Source organism: Chiloscyllium plagiosum, chromosome 48, assembly GCF_004010195.1.
Source record: "Chiloscyllium plagiosum isolate BGI_BamShark_2017 chromosome 48, ASM401019v2, whole genome shotgun sequence".
Taxonomy (NCBI): domain Eukaryota; kingdom Metazoa; phylum Chordata; class Chondrichthyes; order Orectolobiformes; family Hemiscylliidae; genus Chiloscyllium; species Chiloscyllium plagiosum.
This window is the reverse complement of record NC_057757.1, coordinates 9,523,220-9,547,745: the sequence shown is the minus strand read 5'-3', so window position 1 is coordinate 9,547,745 and position 24,526 is coordinate 9,523,220. Positions and strand designations below refer to the sequence as shown.

General features: G+C 46.2%; 1 protein-coding gene across 6 annotated transcripts in view; it reads left to right on the top strand.

Annotated features, from left to right (window-relative positions):
- Window positions 1-24,526, top strand: part of palm1a (paralemmin 1a) — a 266,525-nt gene that overhangs the window by 223,743 nt on the left and 18,256 nt on the right. For 5 of the 6 annotated variants that reach the window (XM_043683616.1, XM_043683614.1, XM_043683615.1 and 2 more), the window contains exons 5-7: window positions 10,725-10,815; window positions 13,360-13,381; window positions 19,331-19,399. In XM_043683616.1, coding sequence (XP_043539551.1) covers window positions 10,725-10,815; window positions 13,360-13,381; window positions 19,331-19,399 — 182 coding nt within the window. The remainder of the gene's footprint in view (window positions 1-10,724; window positions 10,816-13,359; window positions 13,382-19,330; window positions 19,400-24,526) is intronic. The other variant, XM_043683617.1, reaches the window with a different exon arrangement.

Here is a 24,526-nt window from a genome sequence, read left to right as displayed (position 1 = left end):
TGCTCCTGCCCCAGCAAACCTATCTCTGCATATCTTGAAACCGTGCTTTCCCGCTTCATCCAGGATAGCCTCACATACATTTGAGACACTATCTACGCCCTCCACCTCCTCCATGACTTTCGGTTCCCCAGCTTCCAATGCCTCATCTTCACCATGGACATCCAGTCCCTATGCACATCCATCTGCCATGACAAAGGCCTCTAAGCCCTCCCTTTCTTCCTCTCCCACCGACCCAACCATTACCCTGCTATCAACATACTCATTCGATTGGCTGAACTGGTCCTCACCCCCAATAATACCTCCTTTAAATCCTCGTAGCCATGGACACCCACATGGGCCCAGCTATGCCTGCCTCTTCGTCAGGTATGTGGAACAGTCCATCTTCCGCAGCTACACCAGCACCATTCCCCATCTTTTCCTCCACTACATCGATGATTATATTGGTGCACCTCGTGCTCCCATGAGGAGGTTGAACGAATCATCAACCTCACAAACACCTTCCACTCTGACCTCAAGTTCACCTGGACCACCTCAGACACCTCGCTCCCCTTCCTGGACCTCTCCATCTCCATTTCCGGTGATCAACTCAACATGAGCATCTACTTCAAACCCACCAACTCCCACGGCTACATGGATGATACCTCCTCCCGCCCTTCTTCATGTAAAAATGCTATCCCTTATTCCCAATTCCTCCACCTCCACTGCATCTGCTCCCAAGAGGACCAGTTCCACCATAGAAAATCCCAGATGGCTCCCTTCTTCAAGAAACACAATTTCTCCTCCCACGTGGTCAACGATGCCCTCCAGCACATCTCATCCACTTCCCACACCTCCGCCCTTGACCCCCACCCCTCCAATTGCAACAAGGACAGAACCCCTCCCCCCCCACACCCCCAGTCCTCATCTTCCACCTCACCAACCTCCAGATACAACACATCATTCTCCGTCATGCCCACCAGCTACAAACAGACCCCATCACAAGAGATATATTTCTCTCCCCACTCCTATCTGCATTCCTCAGGGAACATTCCTTCTGCGACACCCTTGTTGGATCCACTCCCCACACCTACCCACCATCCCCTCCCGGCACCTTCCCCTGCTACCGCAAGAAGGTCTCTCTACATTGGGAAGACAGGACGCCAACTTGCGGAATGTTTCAGAAAACATCTCTGCGACACGCACACTAAACAACCCCACTGTCCTGTGGCCGAGCACTTTAACTCCCCCTCCCACTCCGCCAAGGACATGTAAGTACTGTGCCTCCTCCACTGCCAGATACTAGCCACCTGACGCCCGGAGGAAGAAAACCTCATAATTCACCTTGGCACCCTCCAACCACACGAGTTCACCAGTTTCCTCATCTCCCCTCCCCCCCACCTTATCTCAGATCTAACCCTCCAACTTGGCACTGCCTTCTTGAACTGTCCTCCCTGTCCATCTCTGTTCCCATGTATCCGCTCCTCGACTCTCCTGTCCCTCGGATGCTGCCTGACCAGCTGTGCATTTCCAGCACCACACTCTTTAACACATTCAGCCCATCAAGTCTGCTCCACATTCAATCATGGCCGATAGGTTTTTCAATCCCATTTTCCCACTTTCTTCAATAACCTTTGATCCCCTTGGCAATCAAGAACTTAACTATCTCAGTTTTAAATATATTCAATGACCTGGCCTCTCCACGGCAGTCAATTGTACAGATTCACCACTCTCTGGCTGAAGAAGTTTCTCCTTATGTCCATTCTAAAAGGTCTTCCCTTTATTCTAAGGCTGTGCCCTCGGGTCCTAGTCTCTCCTACCAATGGAAACATCTTCCCCACATCCACTCTGTCCAGGCCTTTCAGTATTCTTTAAATTTTAGTCAGAATGCCTTCATCTAAACTCCATCGAGGATAGACCCAAAGTCCTCGAATGTTCCTCATTTATTAAACATTACATTCCTCAGATCATTCTCCTGTGAACACGCTCCAGGGTCAATACATCCTTCCTGAGGTGTAGGCCCAAACATTGTGCACAATACTCCAAATGTTGTCTGACCCAGTGCCTTATAAAGCCTCACAGATACATCCTTGCTTTTATATTCTAGCCCTTTCAAAATTAATGACAACATTGTATTTGCCTTCTTAACCGCCAACTCAAACTGCAAGTTTACCCTGAGAGAGTCCAGGATTAGGACTGCCAAGTAACTTTGTACTTCAGAGTTATAAATTTTCTCTCCATGTCGAAAATAGTCCCTGCCTCAATTCTTCCTACCAAAGTGTATGACCTCACTCTTTTCCATGTTGTCTGCCATTTCTTTGCCCAATCTCCTAATCTGTCTATCTTTCTGCAGCCTCCCCGCCTCCTCAACACTACTTGTCCCTCCACCTATCTTGGTATCATCTGCAAATTTAGCCAGAATGCCCTGAGTTTGTTCATCCAGATCACTCATGTACAGTATAAAGTGAAAAGTTGTGGTCCTAACACTGATCATTGTAGAACACCCTTGTCACTGCTGCCATCCTGAGAAGGACCCTTTTATCCCTACTCTCTGCCTCCTGCCAGACAGCCAAGCTTCTATCCAGGCTAGCACCTTGCCTCCAACACCATGGGCCCTTATCTTACCCAGCAGCCTCCTGTGCAGCACCTTATCAAAGGCCTTCTGGAAGTCCTGATGGTTAACATCCATTGGTTCTCTTGTGTCTACCAGCTCGTCACCTCCTCACGGAATTCTAATGTATTTGTCGGGCATGGCCTTCCCTTGATGAAACCATGCTGACTTTGCTCTATTTTACTGTGCACTTCCAAGTATTCAGAGATCTCATCCTTCACAATGGACTCCAAAATCTTGCCAACAACTGAGGTCAGGCTAATCGGCCTATAATTTCCCATCTTCCCTTTCCTTTCTTAAACAGCGGGGTTACATTAGCAATTTTCTAGTCCTCTTTACCCTCCTAGACTCCAGTTATTCCTGAAAGATCGTCTAAAGCCTTCACTATCTCTTCAGCTATCTCCTTCAGAACTCATCAGGTCCAGGTGATTTATCCATCTTCAGACCTTTCAGTTTTTCTAGCACCTTCTCCTTGGTGATGACCAGCATACTCAGATCTACCTCCCACCTCTCTTGACATTTTGGGATATTACTCATGATTTCCACTGCGAAGACTGACTCAAAGTATTTGTTCAGTCATAGAGTCATTGAGTCAGAGATGTACAACATGGAAACAGACCCTTCGGTCCAACTTGTGCATTCCGACCCAACATTTTAATTAATCTAGTCCCATTTGCCAGCACTTGGCCCTCTAAAGTTGAAAAGTGTGACAAAGGGCTTATGCCCGAAACGTCAATTCTCCAGCTCCTTGGATGCTCCCTGACCTGCTGTGCTTTTCCAGCAACACATTTTTCGACTCTGATCTCCAGCATCTGCTGTCCTCACTTCCTTCATATCCCTCTAAATACTTCCTATTCATGTACCCATCCAGATGCCTTTTAAATGTTCTAATTGTACCAGCCTCCACCACTTCCTCTGACACCTCATTCCATACATGCACCACCTTCTGTGTCAAAAATTGCCCCTTAGGTCCCTTTTAAATCTTCCCCTCTCACCCTAAACCTATGGCCTCTAGTTCTGGACTCCCCCACCCCAGGGAAAAGACCTTGTCTACTTACCCAATCCATGCCCATCATGATTTTATAAACCTCGATAAGGTCACCCCTCAGCCTCAGCCATTTCTTTGTTCCCCATTACTACTTCTCAAGCATCGTTTTCCAGTTTCCCAATGCATACTTTTACCTCTCTTTTGCTCTTTATATATCGACAGGAAACTCTTGCAATCTTTATTAATATTACTGGCTAGCTTGCCCTCATATTTAATCTTCTCTCTCCTTATTTCTTTCTTTGTTGCTCTCTGTTCATCTTTCTAAGCTTTCCAATCCTCTGGCTTCCCACTGCCCTTCACCACATTATCTGTTTTTCCTTTTGCTTTGATGCTATCCCTGCCTTCCCTAGTCAGCCATGATTGCCTCATCCTCCCTTTCTTTTCCCTCGGGATGAATCCCAGAACCTCCTGCCATTGCTGTTCCACTATCTTTCCTGATACGCTCCTCTCCCAGTCAATTCTACCCAGCTCCTCCCCCATGCCTCTGTAGTTGCCATTTCTCAACTGTCAAATCGCATCATCCGTTGACATTTCCACCACCCACAAACGGACCCCACCACCAGGGATATATTTCCCTCTTCATCCCTTTTCACTTTCTGCAAAGACCGTTCCCTCCGCGACTACCTGGCCAGGTCCACGTCCTCTAACAACCCACCCTCCCATCCTGGCACCTCCCCCTGCCACCTCAGGAATTGCAAAACCTGCGCCGTAGGTGGTGGAAATGCAAGTTTCACATGCATTTCCACACATGTCGTTTATTGTATCCGTTGCACCCAATGCGATCTCCTCTACATTGGGGAGACTGGAGACCTTCTCGCAGAGAGCTTTAGAGAACATCTCCAGGACACCCGCACCAATCAACCCCACCACCCCGTGGCTGAACATTTCAACTCCCCCGCCCACTCTGCCAAGGACATGCAGGTCCTGGGCCTCCTCCATTGTCGCTATCTCACCACCTGACGCCTGGAGGAAGAACACTTTATCTTCTGCCTCAGCACCCTTCAACCACAGGGCATCAATGTGAACTTCAGCAGTTTCCTCATTTCCCCTCCCCCCACCTTACCCCAGTTCCAACTTTCCAGCTCACGACTGTCCTCATGACCTGTCCCACCTGTTAATCTTCCTTCCCACCTATCCACTCCATTCCTGATGAAGGGCTTTCACCCGAAACGCCAATTCTCCTGCTCCTTGGATGCTGCCTGACCTGCTGTGCTTTTCCAGCAACACATTCTCAACTGTCATATCTTTACATCTGATTTCACCTTCTCCCCTCAAATTGCAGAGTAAATTCAATATTATGATCACTGTCTCCTAAGGATTCCTTCACCTTAAGCTCCCTGATCAAGTCTGCCACATTGCATGTCACTAAATCCAGTAATGCATGTTCCCCACTGGGCTACACCACAAACTGCTCCAAAAAGCCATCTCATCGATAATCCACAAATACCTTTTCTTACAATCCACTACCAACCTGATTTTCCCAGCCCAGCTGCATATTGAAGTCCCCCGTGATCGTTGTAACCTTGCCTTTCTTACACATCTTTTCTATCTTTTTGTATATCTTGTGCTTGAAATCCTGACCACGGTTTGGTGGCCTGGACATAACTCCCATTATGCTTTTTCTACCTTTGCAGCTCCTCACCTCTCCCCTCAAGGATTCAACATCATCTGACCCTATTTCGCTTATTGTTATTGATTTAGTTTCATTTCTTACTAACAAGACAACCCACCCCCTCTGCCCACCTGCCTCTCTTTTCGATAGGATGTATATTCTGGGATATTTAGCCCCCGGTCCTGATCCCCTTACAGCCACCGTGATTCCTAGTCCTTTCCAAACACTGTCCTATTTTGTGTGCTGGAGACTTTAATAATCTCTCCTGAGTTCTCCTTTCGTTCCAATTATATCATGTTTGCCCATGCAGTTGAATCCACCTCCACAGACATTAACCTGCAGCTTTGCTTCCCATTGGTTATTCTGTTTCTTGGAGTTTTACCCTTCCTTTCCCCCCCACTTCCTAGTTTAAAGTCTTGTTGACAACCCTATTTACCCTCTTCACTCGAACTCTGGTCGCAGCTCAGTTCAGGTGCAGATAGAACCCAATGAGAGTGAAGAACAGTTGGACAGACAAAGGAGTAGATAACAATCAGCCGAGGAGAATGAATCAAAAACAGAAATTGTTGGAAAAGCTCAGCAGGTGTGGAAGCATCTGTGGAGAGAAATCAGAGTTCTCAGAAAGGGTCAGTGGTCCCATAATTCCGATTTCTGTCTGCAGATGCTGCCAGACCTGCTGAGCTTTTCCAGCAATTTCTGCTTTTGTTTCTGATTTACAGCATCCGCACTTCTTTCAGTTTTTATTTCGGAGAATGAGTAGCTACAAATGGGGACTATTAGTGGCTAACAATGATTTGTGTGTATTAGCAGACCCTGTGATAACAAGGAGAAAGTGAGGTCTGCAGATGCTGGAGATCAGAGCTGAAAATGTGTTGCTGGAAAAAGCGCAGCAGGTCAGGCAGCATCCCAGAGGAGATGACCTGGGGTGTGCAGTGAGAGAGGGACTCACTGAAATTCTTGTAGAGGGAGGAAGAGAGCTTCTTCAAGGAAGGCATCCTTGCAAGAGGATTCGAAGTAGATTAAAATCTTCGAGGAGAAAGTGAGGTCTGCAGATGCTGGAGAGAGAAGAAGGGCTTAAGAGCCTTTCCTGAAGAAGGGCTCATGCCCGAAACGTCGATTCTCTTGCTCCTTGGATGCTGCCTGACCTGCTGCGCTTTTCCAGCAACACATTTTCACCTGTGATAACAAGGCCTGGTGTGGGGGGTAAGGACATGGGAGAAGGTGCCTCCAGTCCTAAAGTTGTTGAACTCGAGCCTGAGTCCAGAAGGCTGTAGAGTCCCCGAGTGGAAAATGACACGTTGTTCTTCCAGCTTGCGCTGAGCTTCACTGGAGCACAGCAGCAAGCCCGAGACAAGGATGCTGGCCAGGGAACAGAGTGGGGTGTTGAAGTGGCAGGCATCTGGAAACTCAGAGTCATTTTTATGGACACAATGTAGGTGTTCTGAAAAGCAGTTACCCAGTCTACATCTTGTTTCCCCAATGGAGGGAGATCACATTGTCTGTCCAGTCTGCTCTGCTCCTGCCAAACATGACAAATTTGTTCAGTCACACTCAGCACGCAGGAATGTGTTAGACTGAGGTTTATGATTGTGAAGGGCAGATGAAGGCATTCAGGATTATTCACAATCTCCCAGTTGCTATGGAGTCGAATGTGGGAAATTTGCTTTTAAGAGAAAATCACCAGGTGTGTAAACCTGTGGAGGGGAATATTCAATCCCCACTGCCCCTGGGGCCTGTTATCGCAATGTGTGCCCAGTGCGGGGCCCGAGCTACGTTCAGCATTGCTCTTTGTTTGGACTCTGATGGTTTAGCTACCAGTCAGATGACTCCCAATTTTGTTCGTCCAGTTATCCAGCTGCAGGTCAGTCCTGGGACAGTGGGAGATGGGGCAGAGAAGGTGGGAGGTACCAAGACCCACAGTGACCTGTGGTCTCTTTGGCCTATTTTGAGGTCCTCCTAGCCTCTCAGGGCTGTTATTGGCTACAACAATGCTGGTTCACTTGGTTCAGCCAATCGAGACCCAATAAAACCAGACAGAACTAACATAGCACAAGCTGAACTCGTTTCTCACCAGCTCTCGGATTATTATTAGATACTCCAGTTGACAAATGCAAAGTGACCAATATCCATTTGGTCAGGCATACCAGCCACTAAGGAAGTGCCCAACCTATTCATAGAATACCTATAGTGTGGAAACAGGCCATTTGGCCCAACAAGTTCACACCGACCCTCCAAAGAGTAACCCACTAAGACCCATTCCCCTACCCCTGACTAATGCACCTAACACGATGGGCAATTTGCCATAGCCAATACATCTGACCTGCGCATCTTTGGATTGTGAGAGAGAACTGGAGCACCCGGAGGAAATCCACACAGACACGTGGAGAGTGTACAAACTCCACACAGACAGTCACCCGAGGCTGGAACCAAACCGGGTCCCTAGCACTGTGAGGCAGCAATGCTAACCACTGAGCTACCGTGCACCCATTGTGCCATGTATGATGATTTGCGATGTTCCCTGTAAGATCAGCTTTAAGAATTGTAGATCCAGCAACCAGTTAATGTCTGAAAGCCCAGCAAATATGAATTACATTTCTCCATCACAAAACCTGACAACGAAGTGGGAGCCCTCCTATCCCTAAGGCAGTCAGTCACAGGATATACAGCACAGAAAGCAGGCCATTTGGCCCAACCACTTCATGCCAGTGTTAATGCTGCAGTCTGCCTCCTCCCATCCTCTCTCCATTCCCATTGTAATGCTCTATACCCTCCTCCATCATCAGTCCAATTACCATTTGAACTCACACTCTAGACTGACACTGATCTGCAGTACCAAAGGAGTAAGTTATTACAACTAAACTCCCTTCAATAAACACCAGAGATGACATTGTTGGTTAGACAGAGTCCAGGCAATCAGCATTTATTCCAACTCACACACCAGCAACTCCATAATCACCAATTACTTGATCCTCACATGGTACATTCTCACTCAATTAGATATGTTTAATGAATCTGCTCAGGCATGCTGTTGGGGTAAAAACAATGACTGCAGATGCTGGAAACCAGATTCTGGATTAGTGGTGCTGGAAGAGCACAGCAGTTCAGGCAGCATCCGAGGACAGGCAAAATCGACGTTTCGGGCAAAAGCCCTTCATCAGGAATAAAGGCAGAGAGCCTGAAGCATGGAGAGATAAGCTAGAGGAGGGTGGGGGTGGGGATAGAGTAGCATAGAGTACAATAGGTAGGTGGGGAAGGAGATGAAGGTGATAGGTCAGGGAAGAGAGGGTGGAGTGGATAGGTGGAAAAGGAGCTGGGCAGGTCGGACAAGTCCGGACAGGTCGGGTTACTGGAGGTTAGAAACTAGGATGAGGTGTGGGAAGGGGAAATGAGGAAACTGTTGAAATCCACATTGATGCCCTGGGGTTGAAGTGTTCCGAGGCGGAAGATGAGGCGTTCTTCCTCCAGGCGTCTGGTGGTGAGGGAGCGGCGGTGGAGGAGGCCCAGCACCTCCATATCCTCGGCAGAGTGGGAGGGGGAGTTGAAATGTTGAGTCACGGGGCAGTTTGGTTGATTGATGCGGGTGTCTCTGAGATGTTCCCTAAAGCGCTCTGCTAGGAGGCTGTGCTCTTCCAGCACCACTAATCCAGAATCAGGCATGCTGTTACACACCAATGGAACAGGACAGGCTTGAACCTAAGTATCCTGGTTCAGAGATAGGAACACTACCACTGTGGCACAAGAGCCCGTCACACTACCTTAAATTTCACTTGAACCTATTTTTCTAATCAACCTAGTCAGAGATATTCCACGTCTGGAACAGGGAGGATTGAAACTGGGCGCCTTGGTCCAGGGCAGGGGCACAACCACTGCATCACACTCACTCCCTTACTCTCAAATGACCTATAACCACCAGCCATTGCCTCGTTCCACTTGGCCTCAGTGTAGTGAATGTAACAAGGTCAGCCAGGTAGACCTCATAGAACATGGGTTCCCTGATTGGGGCTGTTAACCTGATCCAATCAAGGAACCCTGGGCTGACAGATATAAACAGGAGTGTCATGGGTTCTGCTCGCTCTGACAGCTGGCTCAGAGCTAGCTGGGTCAGCGTCATGTACTACCCATGTGTACATAGAAGGGGACTTGCTGAAAAGATACCAGTCTTCACAGAGATTTTCACCTTCCACGCCCTCCCCCTTCACAGACTGAGCGGTGAGAAGCAACCAAGGGAACTTGGGGGAGATTTGTCTCTGCTTTTGAAAACAAATTACCATGAAGGAAGGGAGGGGTGGTCTGCACGTGCACTGGAGCTGATGTCATTGTGCGAGGTGAGACACCAGCAGTGAATGCGTTGACAATAGTTTGGCGATTGGAGTAACCAGCATCAGACACTTTCCTGATAGAACAAACCCCAGCATCTTTTACAGTCTCAAGATGACCGAGAGAACCTCACGGTTAATACCTTACAGTACGGTCACTCAATTTAGTCAATTTCAGCCAATTCACCGACAGCAAGATCCCAACAAACAGAATAGAGTCATAGAGTCATACAGCACGGTAACAGACCCTTCGCTACAACATGTCTATGCTGACCATGTTTACAAACTAAACGAGTCCCACTTGCCTGTGTTTGGCCTTTAGCCCTCTAAACATGTCCCATGTTGGATCCATGTACCTGTCCAAATGTCTTTTTCAAGGTGTAACCGTACCTGCATCTACCAGTTCCTTTGACAATTAATTTCATGTACGCATCACCCTCTATGTAAAAAGGTTTCCCCTCAGGTCCCATTTCAAATTTTACCCCTCTCGCCTGAAACACTCTGCAGTTTTGGACTCCCCCACCCGAGGGAAAAGACCTTGGCCTATCTATGCCCCCTTATGATTTTATAAACCTCTATGAGGTTACCCCTCAGCCTCCAACGCTCCATGGAAAATAGACCACGGCTATCCAGCCTCTCCCTATAGCTCCAACCATCCAGTCCTGGTAACACGCTGTTAAATCTTTTCTGATTCGTTTGGCCAATTAAATTGTTTATTCAGAGTGAATATTGCTGTGCAGTAGTAAATGAGACGATTGCCGTTGGAATTCAGCTATGTTCACAGGTGTGTGTGTGTATGTTTATGTGTGTGTTTGTGTCTATGTGTCTGTGTGTGTTTGTGTTTGTGTCTGTCTGTGTGTGTCTGTGTGTGTGTCTGTGTGTGGTGATTTATCATGCAGTATTTTGAGAGTGTAAAAATAAAAGAGAGAAAAATATTACCAGTTGGCATTGAGCCAGATAGCAAGAGGATGAAACCATTAGAAGGTCACTCCGTTAGTGAGGGCAGAAGCCATTCCATGTTCTAATTCATCAAACTAACTAAATAGGTAACCCACAGCAACAGGATCCCTGGGAAGTGCCTGTGTCTTAATGGATTAATGCTTCTGGCATATTGATGTACATTAATCCCTCTGTTAATGAAAGTACATTAATCCCTTTCAGGCTGGAGAGGGAGCTTGAATTACTTGAAAATGGCGAAATTGTCATCTCGAAAGAAAACAGCATTGAGGAGAAGCTGAAAGCTGAGGAGAAGGTGTGTACCGAGGGGGAGGATTCGATAACGGAGGAGGGAATGGGAATGTCTGTTGTGGGTATGACCTCCATCTGAGTGATCAGTGCATTGGAAATGTAGCAATATTTCTCTCTGCTTAAAAACAGCATGGCCTGGTTAGATTGGAGCCACCAAGCTCAGGAATTGGTGATGCAACCCCATGTCGAATAGACTTGAGCTTGGGATTCCTGCTGACCCTCTCGGCCTTTGTATGAAGAGGAGTAAGCAAGAGGAAGTCCTAACCCAATGGAAACTGACTCTCCCCATAAGGAGGGGGAGGGGTTCGGTGGGAAGTGATGAGCCATGGTTGTTAGAAAATGGGATGATCCTGAGGCAGTGAAGAGTTCACTGTGTCTTGAAGTGGCAATTCTTAGAAAGTTTTTATGTTTCTAAACCACTGCGAGTCACCATACTGCTTGCAAACACACAATGCATGCTCCAATGCTTTTCCCCAAACAAGTGCAATTTAATGGCGCCAGGAGATTCCCAATGGGAATGACCTGTGGAAAATTAGGAAGACCCTCTGAGAGATGCCAAGCTTGGGGCATTGGTGGCAGATGCCTACCTGCAGGAACCAATATGCCAGCAAACAATGACTAAATTACTTCACATCATGACAATTAAAGGGTTCAAATGTTATTCCTTTCCAAACAAAGTTTTGACGACAGACACAATGGCATCACTACAACAGGCAGATACCTGAAGCAATTGGCGATGTTTCCTCAGGGTTGGGCAGGAGAGATTTACCAACCCCTCCCTCCACCCGCCAACCCCATTCACATTTGGAATCTCCGGACAGGAAGGAGGAAGGGGAGTTCTCTCATCCCCCAGTGACAGTGTGTCAGGTTGTTACAGTTTTCATCGCAGTGATGCGGTTTGGTGGCCAGGAGGTTCTGACTGGGCCTTAGTGCCCCAGATTGGAGGGAACGGAGGGTGGGAGGGTGGAGTTATTAAATTATGAAATGTCACCAGACTTTCATCTCAGTTCCAACAATCCAAATCCTCCCGTGAAATCAGGCTGACCCAAGCATGACAACTCCATCTAACTTCATTCCCAGTCCAGGTACAGACAGGTCCACACTGTGAGCAGTGTACACCGAGTGACTGAACACTCCTGCCCACCCTCCTGAGCCTTGCCTCTGGGTGTTGAGCCTCCCATACAGCCCACTGGCCAGAGATATTCTCCTCGATAAACCAAGCACAGAACCTGTCAACGATGGTGCAGCCTGTTATATAGGCCTGACAAAGAGCTCGCCAAACATTGCCGAGGATCTCCCGTCACATCCCTGACCAAACATGGCACTCTGACAGTCTTAGAAAAGAGCTCAGCGATTCCCTGTGCATGCTGGCTGAGAGTACAGCACTGCGCTCTCTCTGGGCATTAGACAATTTTATAATACACCCCTTTCACACAGGGACCTTTGCAGCTGTGGCACGGTGGCTCAGTGGTTAACACTACTGCCTCACAGTGCCAGGACCAAGGTTCAATTCCAGCCTTGGGCAACTGTCTGTGTGGAGTTTGCACACTCTCCCCGTGTCAGCATGGGTTTCCTCCGGGTGCTCTAGTTTCCTCCCACAGTCCAAAGCTGTGCAGGTTAGGTGAATTGGCCATGCTTAATTGTCCATAGTGTACAGGGATGTGTAGGTTAGGTGCCATGATTTGGAGATGCCGGTGTTGGACTGGGGTGTACAAAGTTAAAGCTAGTGTGCTTCCAATTAAACCTGTTGGACTATAACCTGGTGTTGTGTGATTTCTAACTAGGTTAGGTGCATTAGTCAGGGGCAAATGTAGAGTAATAGGGGAATGGGTCTGGATGGGATATCCTTCGGAGGGTTGTTGTGGATTTGTTGGGCCACATGGTCTGTTTCCATGCTGTAGGGATTCTATGATTCAATGAATCAAGTTGTGGGAAGGGATGGTTTTGAAGAGGCCATTCAGTGCTTCAAGGTATACTGTCATTCAGTTGTGTCCTGGCTGATCTTTATCTCCACCTCCATTCCCTGCTTTGATTCTATGCTGTTCCTGAACAGTTTTTCATTTTTCACTGACCTTTCTGTGAGCAATGCTTCCCAATTTCACCCATCACTTCATCAAAATGCTGAAATATTTCAGTTAGATCACTTTGTCACCCCCAACACTCAGGGCAGTACAAACCATGTCAATGCAACCCTCAGAATTTGTGGTGGTCCATATCAGATCATGGCTCGACTTTGGTCCTAATTTCCAGACAGGTGGCTGCAATACTGACCTCACAAATGGTATAACGGGATGGCACTGAGAGGGGAAGTCCTCCTCACAGTCTTAAAAACCATCACTACCCTCTTTTGCCTCTTTTGGCTCCTTACACTCATACCCCCTGCCTATGTGCACCTGTGTCTCCAGCTTTGGCCATGACTCATATTGGGTCACTGAAAGGTTAATGTTCCACATCTCTGAGAGATGGTCCAGTGAGAGAACAGTGCCATTTGACAAATAAATATAACTTCAAATGTCCATTAACATCCGTCTCATTATTCTCCTCACAGGTTTCTCCAAACAAAGGCAGTGGTGAGTAGTTTTATTCATGATAATTTGAAACAGTTGATGCTAATCGTGCAGAGTGTGGAACGTGTTTATAAGACTTCACATTTACTCTGTGCAGACTTCATTCATAATAAGCAAGAACAAAAGATCCAAACCACTTCCATATAGACTTTGGAGAAAATATAGTGGAATTTGATATTCCTCATTAGAATCCAGTTACAACAAAGAGACCTGAGAAGGACCATTTATATTCCCATTAAAGCAGCAACAGGATCCCAGGCCCTCATTATATATTGGCTGAACAACCTGAGAGCATGGTCTTTCTTTCAGGTTAAACACACCGCCTCATTGGGGTTGTTGCACCTGCTTTTGGCAGTTGATGTTGGGCTCAGGGAGATTGAGTATCTGTTACAGTGACCCTCCATCAGCTGGAATAGATGAGAATGCCAAAAAGCTTGGAAACAGCGGCCAATTATCATCACACTCTCTCGCAGCGCACAGAAACTGTAAGGTGCAATCATCTTCAAATTTTTGTAAAGAAGTGTATACAGAGGGTTAATGGAGCCGCAGTTAAACTCTCACCCCAGCTTGAACCTTATTCCCATGAGTAAGCAGATATTAATCATGTTAACTCATTAACTCCAGGCAGAGATGGGTGTAAGTTGATTAATTAGATAAAATTGGATTTGCAATTTCTCTCTTGATTTTCACTTCCAACGGAGTCTCTAGTGGTTCAGTGGCAGTGACCCTACCCCTGGACCGGGACACCCAGCTCCAAGTCCCACATGCTCCAGAGAGTGTAATGACATCCCTGGTCAGATTGATTCAAAAATGTCTCTCATTTCCTAACTAAACAGAACTTCCATAGTGACAGTCTGGGAAGCACTAGTCTGTTATGAAGTGTGTTGTTGACCAGAAAGTCAAAGGTCATCTAATTAGTGTACGTCTCCCACATCAAATTACTAATACCCTTGATGCCTGTAGAGAGAGGTGGGCACCTTAGGGGGCTGGAGTATATTATTTTCCCCTCCAACTCAGTCTTTATTTAGTCCCTGCCCTCCAGTGGGCAGTGGTTGTGAATTATTAATGTGAAAATGTTACTGTGCATGTGAATGTATTGGTAAGGGCCCAGTGATTTATCATTGTGGTCCCAGGAATTCCAGTTTTGAGGACTGGAGAAGATGGGACTGTTGACCTTGGAGAGGAGAGGTTGATAGGAGGTCTGTTCAATGGTTTCAAAATCAGGACCGAGCTGGATAGAGTAGAAAGGGAGAAACTGTAAAAGGAACAAGAATAAGAGGGTATAAAATGAAAGGGATGTGGAAATGAAGCAAGGCTGAAGCAAAGATATACTTTCTCACTCAGTGAGTAGTTAGTGTGTGGAATGCATTGCCTGGAAATGTGATTCAACTGAGGCATTTGAGAGGACGGTTATTTGGATAGAAATGGGATACAGGGATAGGGGAATCGGCGGGAGATTGGCACAAGGGGATGGAACTGGTGCAGGTCTGATGGACCGAAAGGCCTGCTGTGTGATTCTGCAGTGAATGTTTAGTTGTTTTCAGTTAGCAGTTTTATGATGGGCTTAAAAACTGGATTAGCATCATTGACATGATACAGGTCAGCAAAAGGATCCTTTGCAGAATGGGCTAGGGTTAGATGGTAGAATGTCCAGGTTCACCTGCCGTGGAGTCATAGAGATGTGCAGCACAGAAACAGACCCTTCGGTCCAACTCGTCCATGCCAACCAGATATCCTAACCTAATCTAATCCCATTTGCCAGCACCCGGCCCATATCCCTCCAACCCCTTCCTATTCATATACCCATCCAGATGTCTTTTAAATGTTGTAATTGTACCAGCCTCCACCACTTCCTCTGGCAGTTCATTGCGTACACACACCACCCTCTGCATGAAAAAGTTGCCCCTTTGATCCATTTTATCTCTTTCCCCTCTCACCTTAAACCTATGCCCTCTAGTTCTGGACCCCCCCAGTCCAGGGAAAAGACATTGTCTATTTACCCTATCCATGCCCCTCATGATTTTATAAACCTCTATAAGGTCATCCCTCAGCCTCTGACAGTCCAGGGAAAACAGCCTATTTAGTCTCTCCCTGTAGCTCAAATTTGAGCTAGAGCTGCCATATGCACAGGAGGCTGGGGGAGCTGTTTCCATGGCGCCTCCAGGATATTGAGGCTGTATTTTGAAGATCAGGAATCACCCACTGTGGAAGGCGAGGATATACCTATGAAGCTCGGCTCCACTCCGAGAATCCGGGATCATCCATGAGGAGAGCCGAGTATTGGGAGAATGAGAGGGAGAAATCATGAATACAAACAAGCAACACTCAGAGCAAGCGCACTACAGACAGTGGAGGTCAAAGGTGAGAATAGATGCAGCAATTGAGAGGGAATCAGAGAGGGAGTCTCAGGGAGCGAGGCCAAAGGGGGAGTCGGAATTACACAGGCTGATGGTTAAGGCTGGAGGACTGGGTTAAACTTGTGGAGGCATTTGTGAATGAGACTCAATGTTTTGGATTCGATGTGTTGGGGACAGGAAGAGATGAAAGTCAGAAATACTGGAAATGGTCACGAGGCCAGAGAGGAGAGAGAAATAGAGTGAACATTTTAAGCTAACTGTCTTTTAGAGCCGAGAGTGTGGTGCTGGAAAAGCACAGGAAATTAGGCAGCGTCTGAGGAGCCGAAGAAACGACTTTTCGGGCAAATGCCTTTCATCAGGAATGAGGCTTGTGGGCAAGTGGGCAGAGTGATAAATGGGAAGGGGGTGGGGCTGGGGTAAGGTAGCTGAGAGCGCAATATGTGGATGGAGGTGGGAGTAAAAGTGGTAGGTGGGAGGGAAGGGTGGAGTGGATAGGTGGGGAGGAAGATGGGCAGGTAGGACAGGTCATGAGGATGGTGCTGAGCGGGCAAGTTGGAATTGGGGTAAGGTGGGGAGGGGAAATGAGGAAGGTTGTGAAATCCACTTTATCCCAGTTCCAACCTTCCAGCTCAGCACCTTCCTCATGACCTGTCCTACCTGACCATCGTCCTTCCCACCTATCCGTTCCACCTTTACCCCCCACCTCCATCTATTTATCGCACTCTCAGTTACCTTTCCCCTGGCCCCACCTCGCTCCCACTTATCGCTCCACCCCTAAGGTTCCCAACCTCATTCCTGATGAAGAGCCTTTGCCCGAAACGTCGATTCTCCTGCTCCTCGGATGCTGCCTGACCTGCTGTGCTTTTCCAGCACCACACTCTCGACTCTAATCTCCAGCATCTGCAGTCCTCACCTTCGCCTAACTGTCTTTTATCAGAGTATCTGAGAGCTTGGGCGGTAGAAACAGGCCTAGAGGTTAAAGCTGAACAACACTCTCAGTCAGCAGAGTTTTTGTTGAGTTTAAGTTTGAGATGGTCTCCCTAAGGAGTGACTCTGTGATAATGTGACACTACGCAGTGCCAGTATCTTTGCAGAATGTGTAATTATACCCTGTGTGCCTGTGTCTGGTCTAGACTATCTGGTGCCAAGGTAGGTTGATACCCAACAATGAACCAACAAGCTGGCTCGATGCACCTGCTGCCCCAGATGAGATCAACACTGCGATCACAACACCAAACTCAACCTCATATCACACCATTCATTTAGCAGCCCATTCCTGGGGGACAAGCAGAGTTTTCACAGTGCTTTCACACAATCTCCATCTCTCTGGGGTTAATCCTTCCTTTAGTAAACCAGGTAATCACAACATAAGGCAAGCTTTATATCCATTGATGACTTCACATGTACTCCTCTCTCACTCACTTAATCAGTCTCATTCTGTCTCTGACTTGCTGTCTTCAGTAATTCTCCCTCATTTTCTCTATCTCCATCAAATCTGTGTCTATCCATGTCTCTCTTCACTAATGCTCTCTCGTTTTCTCTGTCACTCACCCTCTCCATCTATCTCCCACAATCCTGTCTCTCTCTGTCTTTCTTTACTAATTCTCTCTTGCTGTCTCTCTCCTTCTCTCTCTCTTTCTCTATATCTGCATTAATATTACTGTTATCCTTTGGAACGCCGCTCCATCATCAGGTGGTTGATGAAGGAGCAGTGCTCCAAAAGCTAGTGTGCTTCCAATTAAACCTGTTGGACTATAACCTGGTGTTGTGTGATTTTTAATTTTGTACACCCCAGTCCAACACCGTCATCTCCAAATCACGACTGTCATCCTTGTCTGTCTCAGCCTAATTCTCTCCATTTTTCCCTCTCTAGTTCTCTCTATCTTTCCAATGATCTCTCTCTCTGTTCATCTCCCTTCTCTAATCTCTTCAATTAGCAGACAGTGATGAACATTACATCATACTCAATTCAATTATGGAGGCACCACTCACACAGGGAACAAACAAGGGCTGGGAACACTGTACTCCCCATGTGTCTGGGTTCCCACTCGGAGTGCAGAACTAATAATCCCAGACCTCATCCAACAGCTTCATGTTTCCTGCTCTGCAAGCAAACCTGATTGAAACAAACTGGATTGCATGAAATAAACAGGTTAGAAGCTCCATTGAAATAGCAAGTGCAGAAGGAAAAGGTAGCAATTCACCAGTAACACTAGTAAATGAAGGTACTGGTTATTGTGGTTCTGTTCGCCGAGCTGGAAGTTTTTGTTGCAAACGTTTCGTCCCCTGTCTAGGTGACATCCTCAGTGCTTGGGAGCTTCCTGTGAAGCGCTTCTGTGGTGTTTCCTCCAGCATTTATAGTGGCCTGTCCCTGCCACTTCCAGTTGTCAGTTTCAGCTGTCGCTGTAGTGGCCAGTATATTGGGTCCAGGTCTATGTGTTTGTTGATGGAGTTTGTGGATGAGTGCCATGCTTCTAGGAATTCCCTGGCTGGTCTTTGTTTCGCTTGCCCTATAATGGTAGTGTTGTCCCAGTCAAATTCATGTTACTTGTCGTCTGCGTTTGTGGCTACTAGGGATAGCTGGTCATGTCGTTTCGTGGCTAGTTGATGTTCGTGGATGCGGATCGTTAGCTGTCTTCCTGTTTGTCCTATATAGTGTTTTGTGCAGTCCTTGCATGGGATTTTGTACTGGTTATGCTGGAACACTGTTCTGAGGTGGGCAAGGCAGTCTGCATCATTCCCAAGTTTTACAAGTTTTGATTAAGTCATAGGCACATGATAAACAAGCTCTAACACTGCTCACAGTCATTCCTGAGCATCTTCAAACAAATCACTAAGGAAATCATGAGGGGCATAGATAAGGTGAATACGAAAGGTGAGGAGTTCAACAGTAGGGGGCATATTTTTAAGGTGAGAGAACAAAGATTTAAAAAGGACATGAGGGACAACTTTTTTACACAGACTGGTTCATGTGTGGAACAAGTTTCCAGAGGAAGTGGTGGATACAGGTTCATTTAAAAGACATGAGAATAAGCTCATGAATGGAAAAGGTTTGGAGGGATGTGGGCCAAATAAGGGCAAGTGGGACTCATTTAGTTTGGAAATATGGTCAGCATGGACCGGTTGAACCAGTTTCCATGCTCTATGAGTCTATGAAATGAAATGTTGGAGTCATATAACTCATAACCTGCAGTTAAAACTCAAAATAAAATTGAATGCAACCTGACTGGGCTATCACCTATTCAGAGTCCTTGGAAACTCTGCAGACTTTATCATGTATAAACGGGACAATCTCACTGAGGATTAATGTGCACAGTAGGTCCTTTTTGCAGTCTTCAAACATATCACAACCTTTGTTCCTATCAAACTTCAGCAAAGTGTAAAGTTCCCTTGTGAAAGGAAACTTTATTTACCAATAGCATGTTTTTTTAAGGTGACCTCAGATTGCAACCTTTGAACCTGGCAGGTTGGTAGATTGAATGCCACGAGTTCAGCTTTAACAAGTTAAGAGCTTGAGATAACCCAGAGATGGCTCTGTCACACCAGGCAACCACCCAGTCCTGTCGGCCTGTCTAATTCCACCTTACTCTTACAGAGTCGGCAAAGCATCACAGCAGCCCATTGGCCAACAAACCTGAAGGAAGCACGGAGAAGCTGAAAGCTGGTAAGAGCATCTAGTAACCAGTAACCAGTGACTAGTAACCAGCTGCACCCTATTGACCAGCTCTGGGGTGTCTATCTTAACATGAGACCAGGATGACCAACCCTGATAAAGCAAATTAAAAGGGCACCCTGATTGTGGACCAAAAGAGAAGGGGTGATGGTGACTAATTGAGCGCGAGCCGATGGGGATGGAGGATGTTTAATGCAATCAAGACTTTTACAAGATATCTTGAGGAGTTATTAGTTCCTCATGCTGCTGGCTGGCACACAGACATGCAGCCCCAGGCCCCTGCATACTGTCCAAGAAACACAAGACAGGAACAGGGAAAGGAACACGCTCAATAACAGGGAAAACCTTGAAGAACAGGCATAGGAGCAGGGAAAACCTTAAGGAATACAGAAAGAACAAGTTAAGGAACAGGGAAAACCAGGAAAACCTTAAGGAACTGGGGCAACAGTTTAAGGAACAATTAAGGTGCACTTGTTCATCCTATGTAACTCACTCAACAACATTTGAATGCCTGATTCACAAAATAAAACTGTGTCAGTCTTTTAAATCTCACCAGGCTGGGATTATTGAATGTACACTGGCTGCAACAACGGCTCAATTCCAGGATCAGGAGCCTACGATGCAGAAATATTTACAGAATATCCCCTGGGAAATGAGGGTAAAACATTTCCTGGGCCTCCCTAGCAGCACCCTAAATCCTGCATTAGGTCCATTACGATGGTGTCATCCTCTTCTAGACCCTGTCTCATCCCCCGCCCCAAGTCAATTTGGGAAGCACCAACCACGCAGGCATTGGGCCCACCCAGAGCAGGATCCTTCAGCAGGACCCAATCAAACAACGTGAGACCAGTCCCTTCAGTGCTGCTGGGGGCAGAATGGGTCAAAAGGCCTCTGGATTCATGCCATTTCACCATCTCCATCAGATTAGGTCTTCAACTGTCTCACAACAAAATACCTGAAGGAAACTATTGATAGAAAAGGAGCAGAGGAGAGAGAACATTGTGGATCAGACCAGGATTAAATGCAATAGTACACTGACTGAAGGTCAGAAAGCATAGGGAACAGACTGAGGCACCAGTGTAGCTCTTGCCCCACATTCAGAAACCCGCCACACCCCAACACACACGCATACACACACACACACACACACGCATACACACACACATTCATACACACACATTCATGCACACATATATATTCACACATGCACACATATATACATATATATTCACACACATATATATATATTCACACACATACACATATATATTCACACACGCACATGTATATACATATATATTCACACACATCCACATATATATTCACACACACATGTATATACATATATATTCACACACATCCACATATATATTCACACACACATGCACACATATATATATATATTCACACACATTCACATATATATTTACACACATTCAATGGACTGAGGAATGGCAGATGGAGCTTAATTTGTCTAAATGCGAGGTATTGCATTTTGGTAAAAGAAACAAGAGCAGGACTTATACAATTAATGGTAGGGCCCTGGGTAGTTTTGTACAACAGAGACACTCAAGCGTTCAGGAATAATTCTTTGAAATTTGCATCATAGGGAGACAGGGTGGTTAAGAAAGAGTTTAGCACGATTGCCACCATTGCTCAAACCATTGAGTATAAGAGTTGGGATAGGTCCATGCCACAGGTCAAGAGTTATCAATGGGACAAGGGCAAGGGATTAGGCAAGAATTAGGATGTATAGAATGGGGTAACAAAATGCAGGGGATGCAGACGTTCGAAGCTGGTTTAAGGAACAGATATTGCATGTCCTTGATAGGTATGTCCCTGTCAGGCAGAGAGGAAGTGATAAGGTAACTTTATGTGTTGTTTATGTGTTGAAGAGACAAGATGGTTCAGATGAGGCGATGGAGAGTTACAGATCAGCTAGGAAGGATTTAAAGAGAGAGTTAAGAAGAGCAAAGAGAGGGCACGAGCAATCTTTAGCAAATAGAATAAAGGAGAACCCTAAAGCTTTCTGTAGGAATGTGAGGACTACAAGGATGACTAGGATAGGAATAGGAAGTGGGAAGTTAAGTGTCGACCCTGTAGAGATCGGAGAGGTGCTAAATGAACATTTCTTATCAGTGTTCACTCAGGAAAAAGAGAATATTGCAGAGGAGAAGAATGAAGTACAAGATATTAGACTAGAAAGGATTGAGGTTAGTCACACACAGATGTTATCAATTCGCGAAGGAGTGAAAGCAGATAAGTCCCCTGGGCCGGATGGGATTTATCCGAGGATGCTCTGGGAAGCTAGGGAGGGTTTTGAATTAGTGGTGCTGGAAGAGCACAGCAGTTGAGGCAGCATCAGGAGTTCCTGATGCCCGAAACGTCGATTTTGCTGCTCCTCGGATGCTGCCTGAACTGCTGTGCTCTTCCAGCACCACTAATCCAAAATCTGGTTTCCAGCATCTGCAGTCATTGTTTTTACTTAGAAGGTACAAGATATTAGACTAGAAAGGATCGAGGTTAGTCACACACAGATGTTATCAATTCGCGAAGGAGTGAAAGCAGACAAGTCCCCTGGGCTGGATGGGATTTATCCGAGGATTCTCTGGAAAGCTAGGGAGGGTTTTGGATTAGTGGTGCTGGAAGAGCACAGCAGTTCAGGCAGCATCAGGAATTCCTGATGAAGGGCTTTTGCACGAAACTTCGATTTTGCTGCTCCTCGGATGCTGCCTGAATTGCTGTGCTCTTCCAGCACCACTAATCCAAAATCTGGTTTCCAGCATCTGCAGTCATTGTTTTTACTTAGAAGCTAGGGAGGAGACAGCAGAGCCTTTGGCTTTGATATTTGAGTCATCATTGTCTACAGGTTTAGTACCTGAGGACTGGAGAATTGAAAATGTTGTGCCCTTGTTCAAGAAGGGCAGCAGAGATGACCCAGGTAATTATAGACCAGTGAGCCTTACTTCTGTTGTAGGAAAGGTTTTGTAAAAGATTATAAGAGATAAGATTTATAATCATCTAGCAAGCAACAATTTGATTTCAGATAGTCAACATAGTTTTGTCAAGGGCAGGTTGTGTCTCACAAACCTCATTGAGTTTTTTGAGAAGGTGACCAAGCATGTAGATGAGGGGAAGGCAGTTGGCATGGTATACATGGACTTCAGTAAAGCTTTTCATAAGGTTCCACATGGTAGGCTGATGGAGAAAATGCAGAGGCATGGAATTGAGGGTGATTTAGCAGTTTGGATTAGAAACTGGCTTTCTGAAAGGACGTGGCAAGTGGTGGTTGATGGAAAATATTCAGCCTGGAGTCCGGTTACTAGTGTGGTGTCACAAGGATCTGTTTTGGGACCACTGCTTTTTGTCATTTTTTAAAAGACTTAGCTGCAGGCATAGGTGGATGGATTAGTAAATTTGCAGACAACACTAAAGTCGGTGGAGTAGTGGACAGTTTGGAAGAATGTTACAGGTTGCAGGGGACTTGGATAAACTGCAGAATTGGGCTGAGAGATGGCAAATGGAGCTCAATGCAGCTAAATGTGAGGTGGTGCATTTTGGGAAGAATAACAGGAAGGCAGACTACTGGGTCAATGGAAAGATTCTTGGTCGTGTGGATGTGCAGAGGGATCTTGGAGTCCATGTGCATAGATCCCTGAAAGTTGCCACCCAGGTGGATATAGCTGTTAAGAAGGCATACGGTGTGTTAGGTTTCATTCGTAGAGTGATCGAGTTCTGGAGCCGCAATGTCATGCTGCAACTATACAAAATGCTGGTGCGGCCACACTTGGAATATTGTGCACAGTTCTGGTGTACAGAAAGGATGTAGAAGCATTGGAAAAGGTGCAGAGGAGATTGACCAGGATGTTGCCTGGTCTGGAGGGAAGGTCTTATGAGGAAAGGCTGAGAGACTTGGGTCTGATCTCATTGGAAAGAAGAAGACTAAGGGGGGATTTGATAGAGACATACAAGATGATCAGAGGATTAGACAGAGGAGACAGTGAAAGACTTTTTCCTAGGATGATGATGTCAGCTTGTACGAGGGGGCACAACTACAAATTGAGGGGTGATAGATTTAAGACAGATGTCAGAGGCAGGTTCTTTACGCAGAGAGTGGTAAGGGTGTGGAATGCCCTACCTGCCAATGTAGTCAACTCAGCCACATTAGGGAGATTTAAATAATCCTTAGATAAGCACATCGGTGATTTTGGGATAGTGTAGGGGGCGCGAACTGAGAATAGTTCACAGGTCGGAGCAACATCGAGGGCCGAAGGGCCTGTTCTGTGCTGTATTGTTCTATGTTCTATGTTGAGTTTGTACAGGATGTTGGTGAGGCCTTTTCTGGGGTACTGTGTACAGTTCTGGTTGCCCTGCTATGGGAAGGATATTATTAAACTGGAAAGGTTTATTAGAATGCTGCCGGGACTGGATTTGAGTTATAAAAATGGGTTGGGTAGGCTTAGATATTTTTCACTGGAGCACAGGCAGTTGAGGGGCAACCTGATAGTGGTTTATAAAATCATGAGGGGCATACATAAGGTGAATAGCAAAGATCGTTTCCCTAGGGTGAGGAAGTTCAAAACTCGGAGGTGCATTTTTAAGGTTATTTTATACAGAGAATGGTTTGTATGTGGAATGAATTCCCAGAGAAAGTGGTGGATGCAGGTACAGTTAGAACATTTAATAGACCTTTGGAAAAGTTCACGAATAGGAAAGGTTGAGAGAGATATGGGCCAAATGCAGGCAAGTGAGACTAGTTTACTTTGGCAACATGGTTGGTGGGTCTAGTTGGACCAAAGGGTCAGTTTCCATGTATGACTCTATGACTGTATGACACACATACATGTACACACACATATATATATTCTCACACACACATAGATTCATGTATACATATTCACACACATACACCTATTCACACACAGACACATATTCACATGCTTAAACACATGCTTGCACATATAACCATGTTCATATGAACATAGAACACAGAACATAAAGCACAGTACAGGCCCTTTGTCCACGATGTTGTGCCGAGGACTTATCTTAGTCTAAGATCAACCTAACCTACAAACCCCTCAATTTACTGCCGTCCATGCGCTTGTCCAGCAGTCGCTT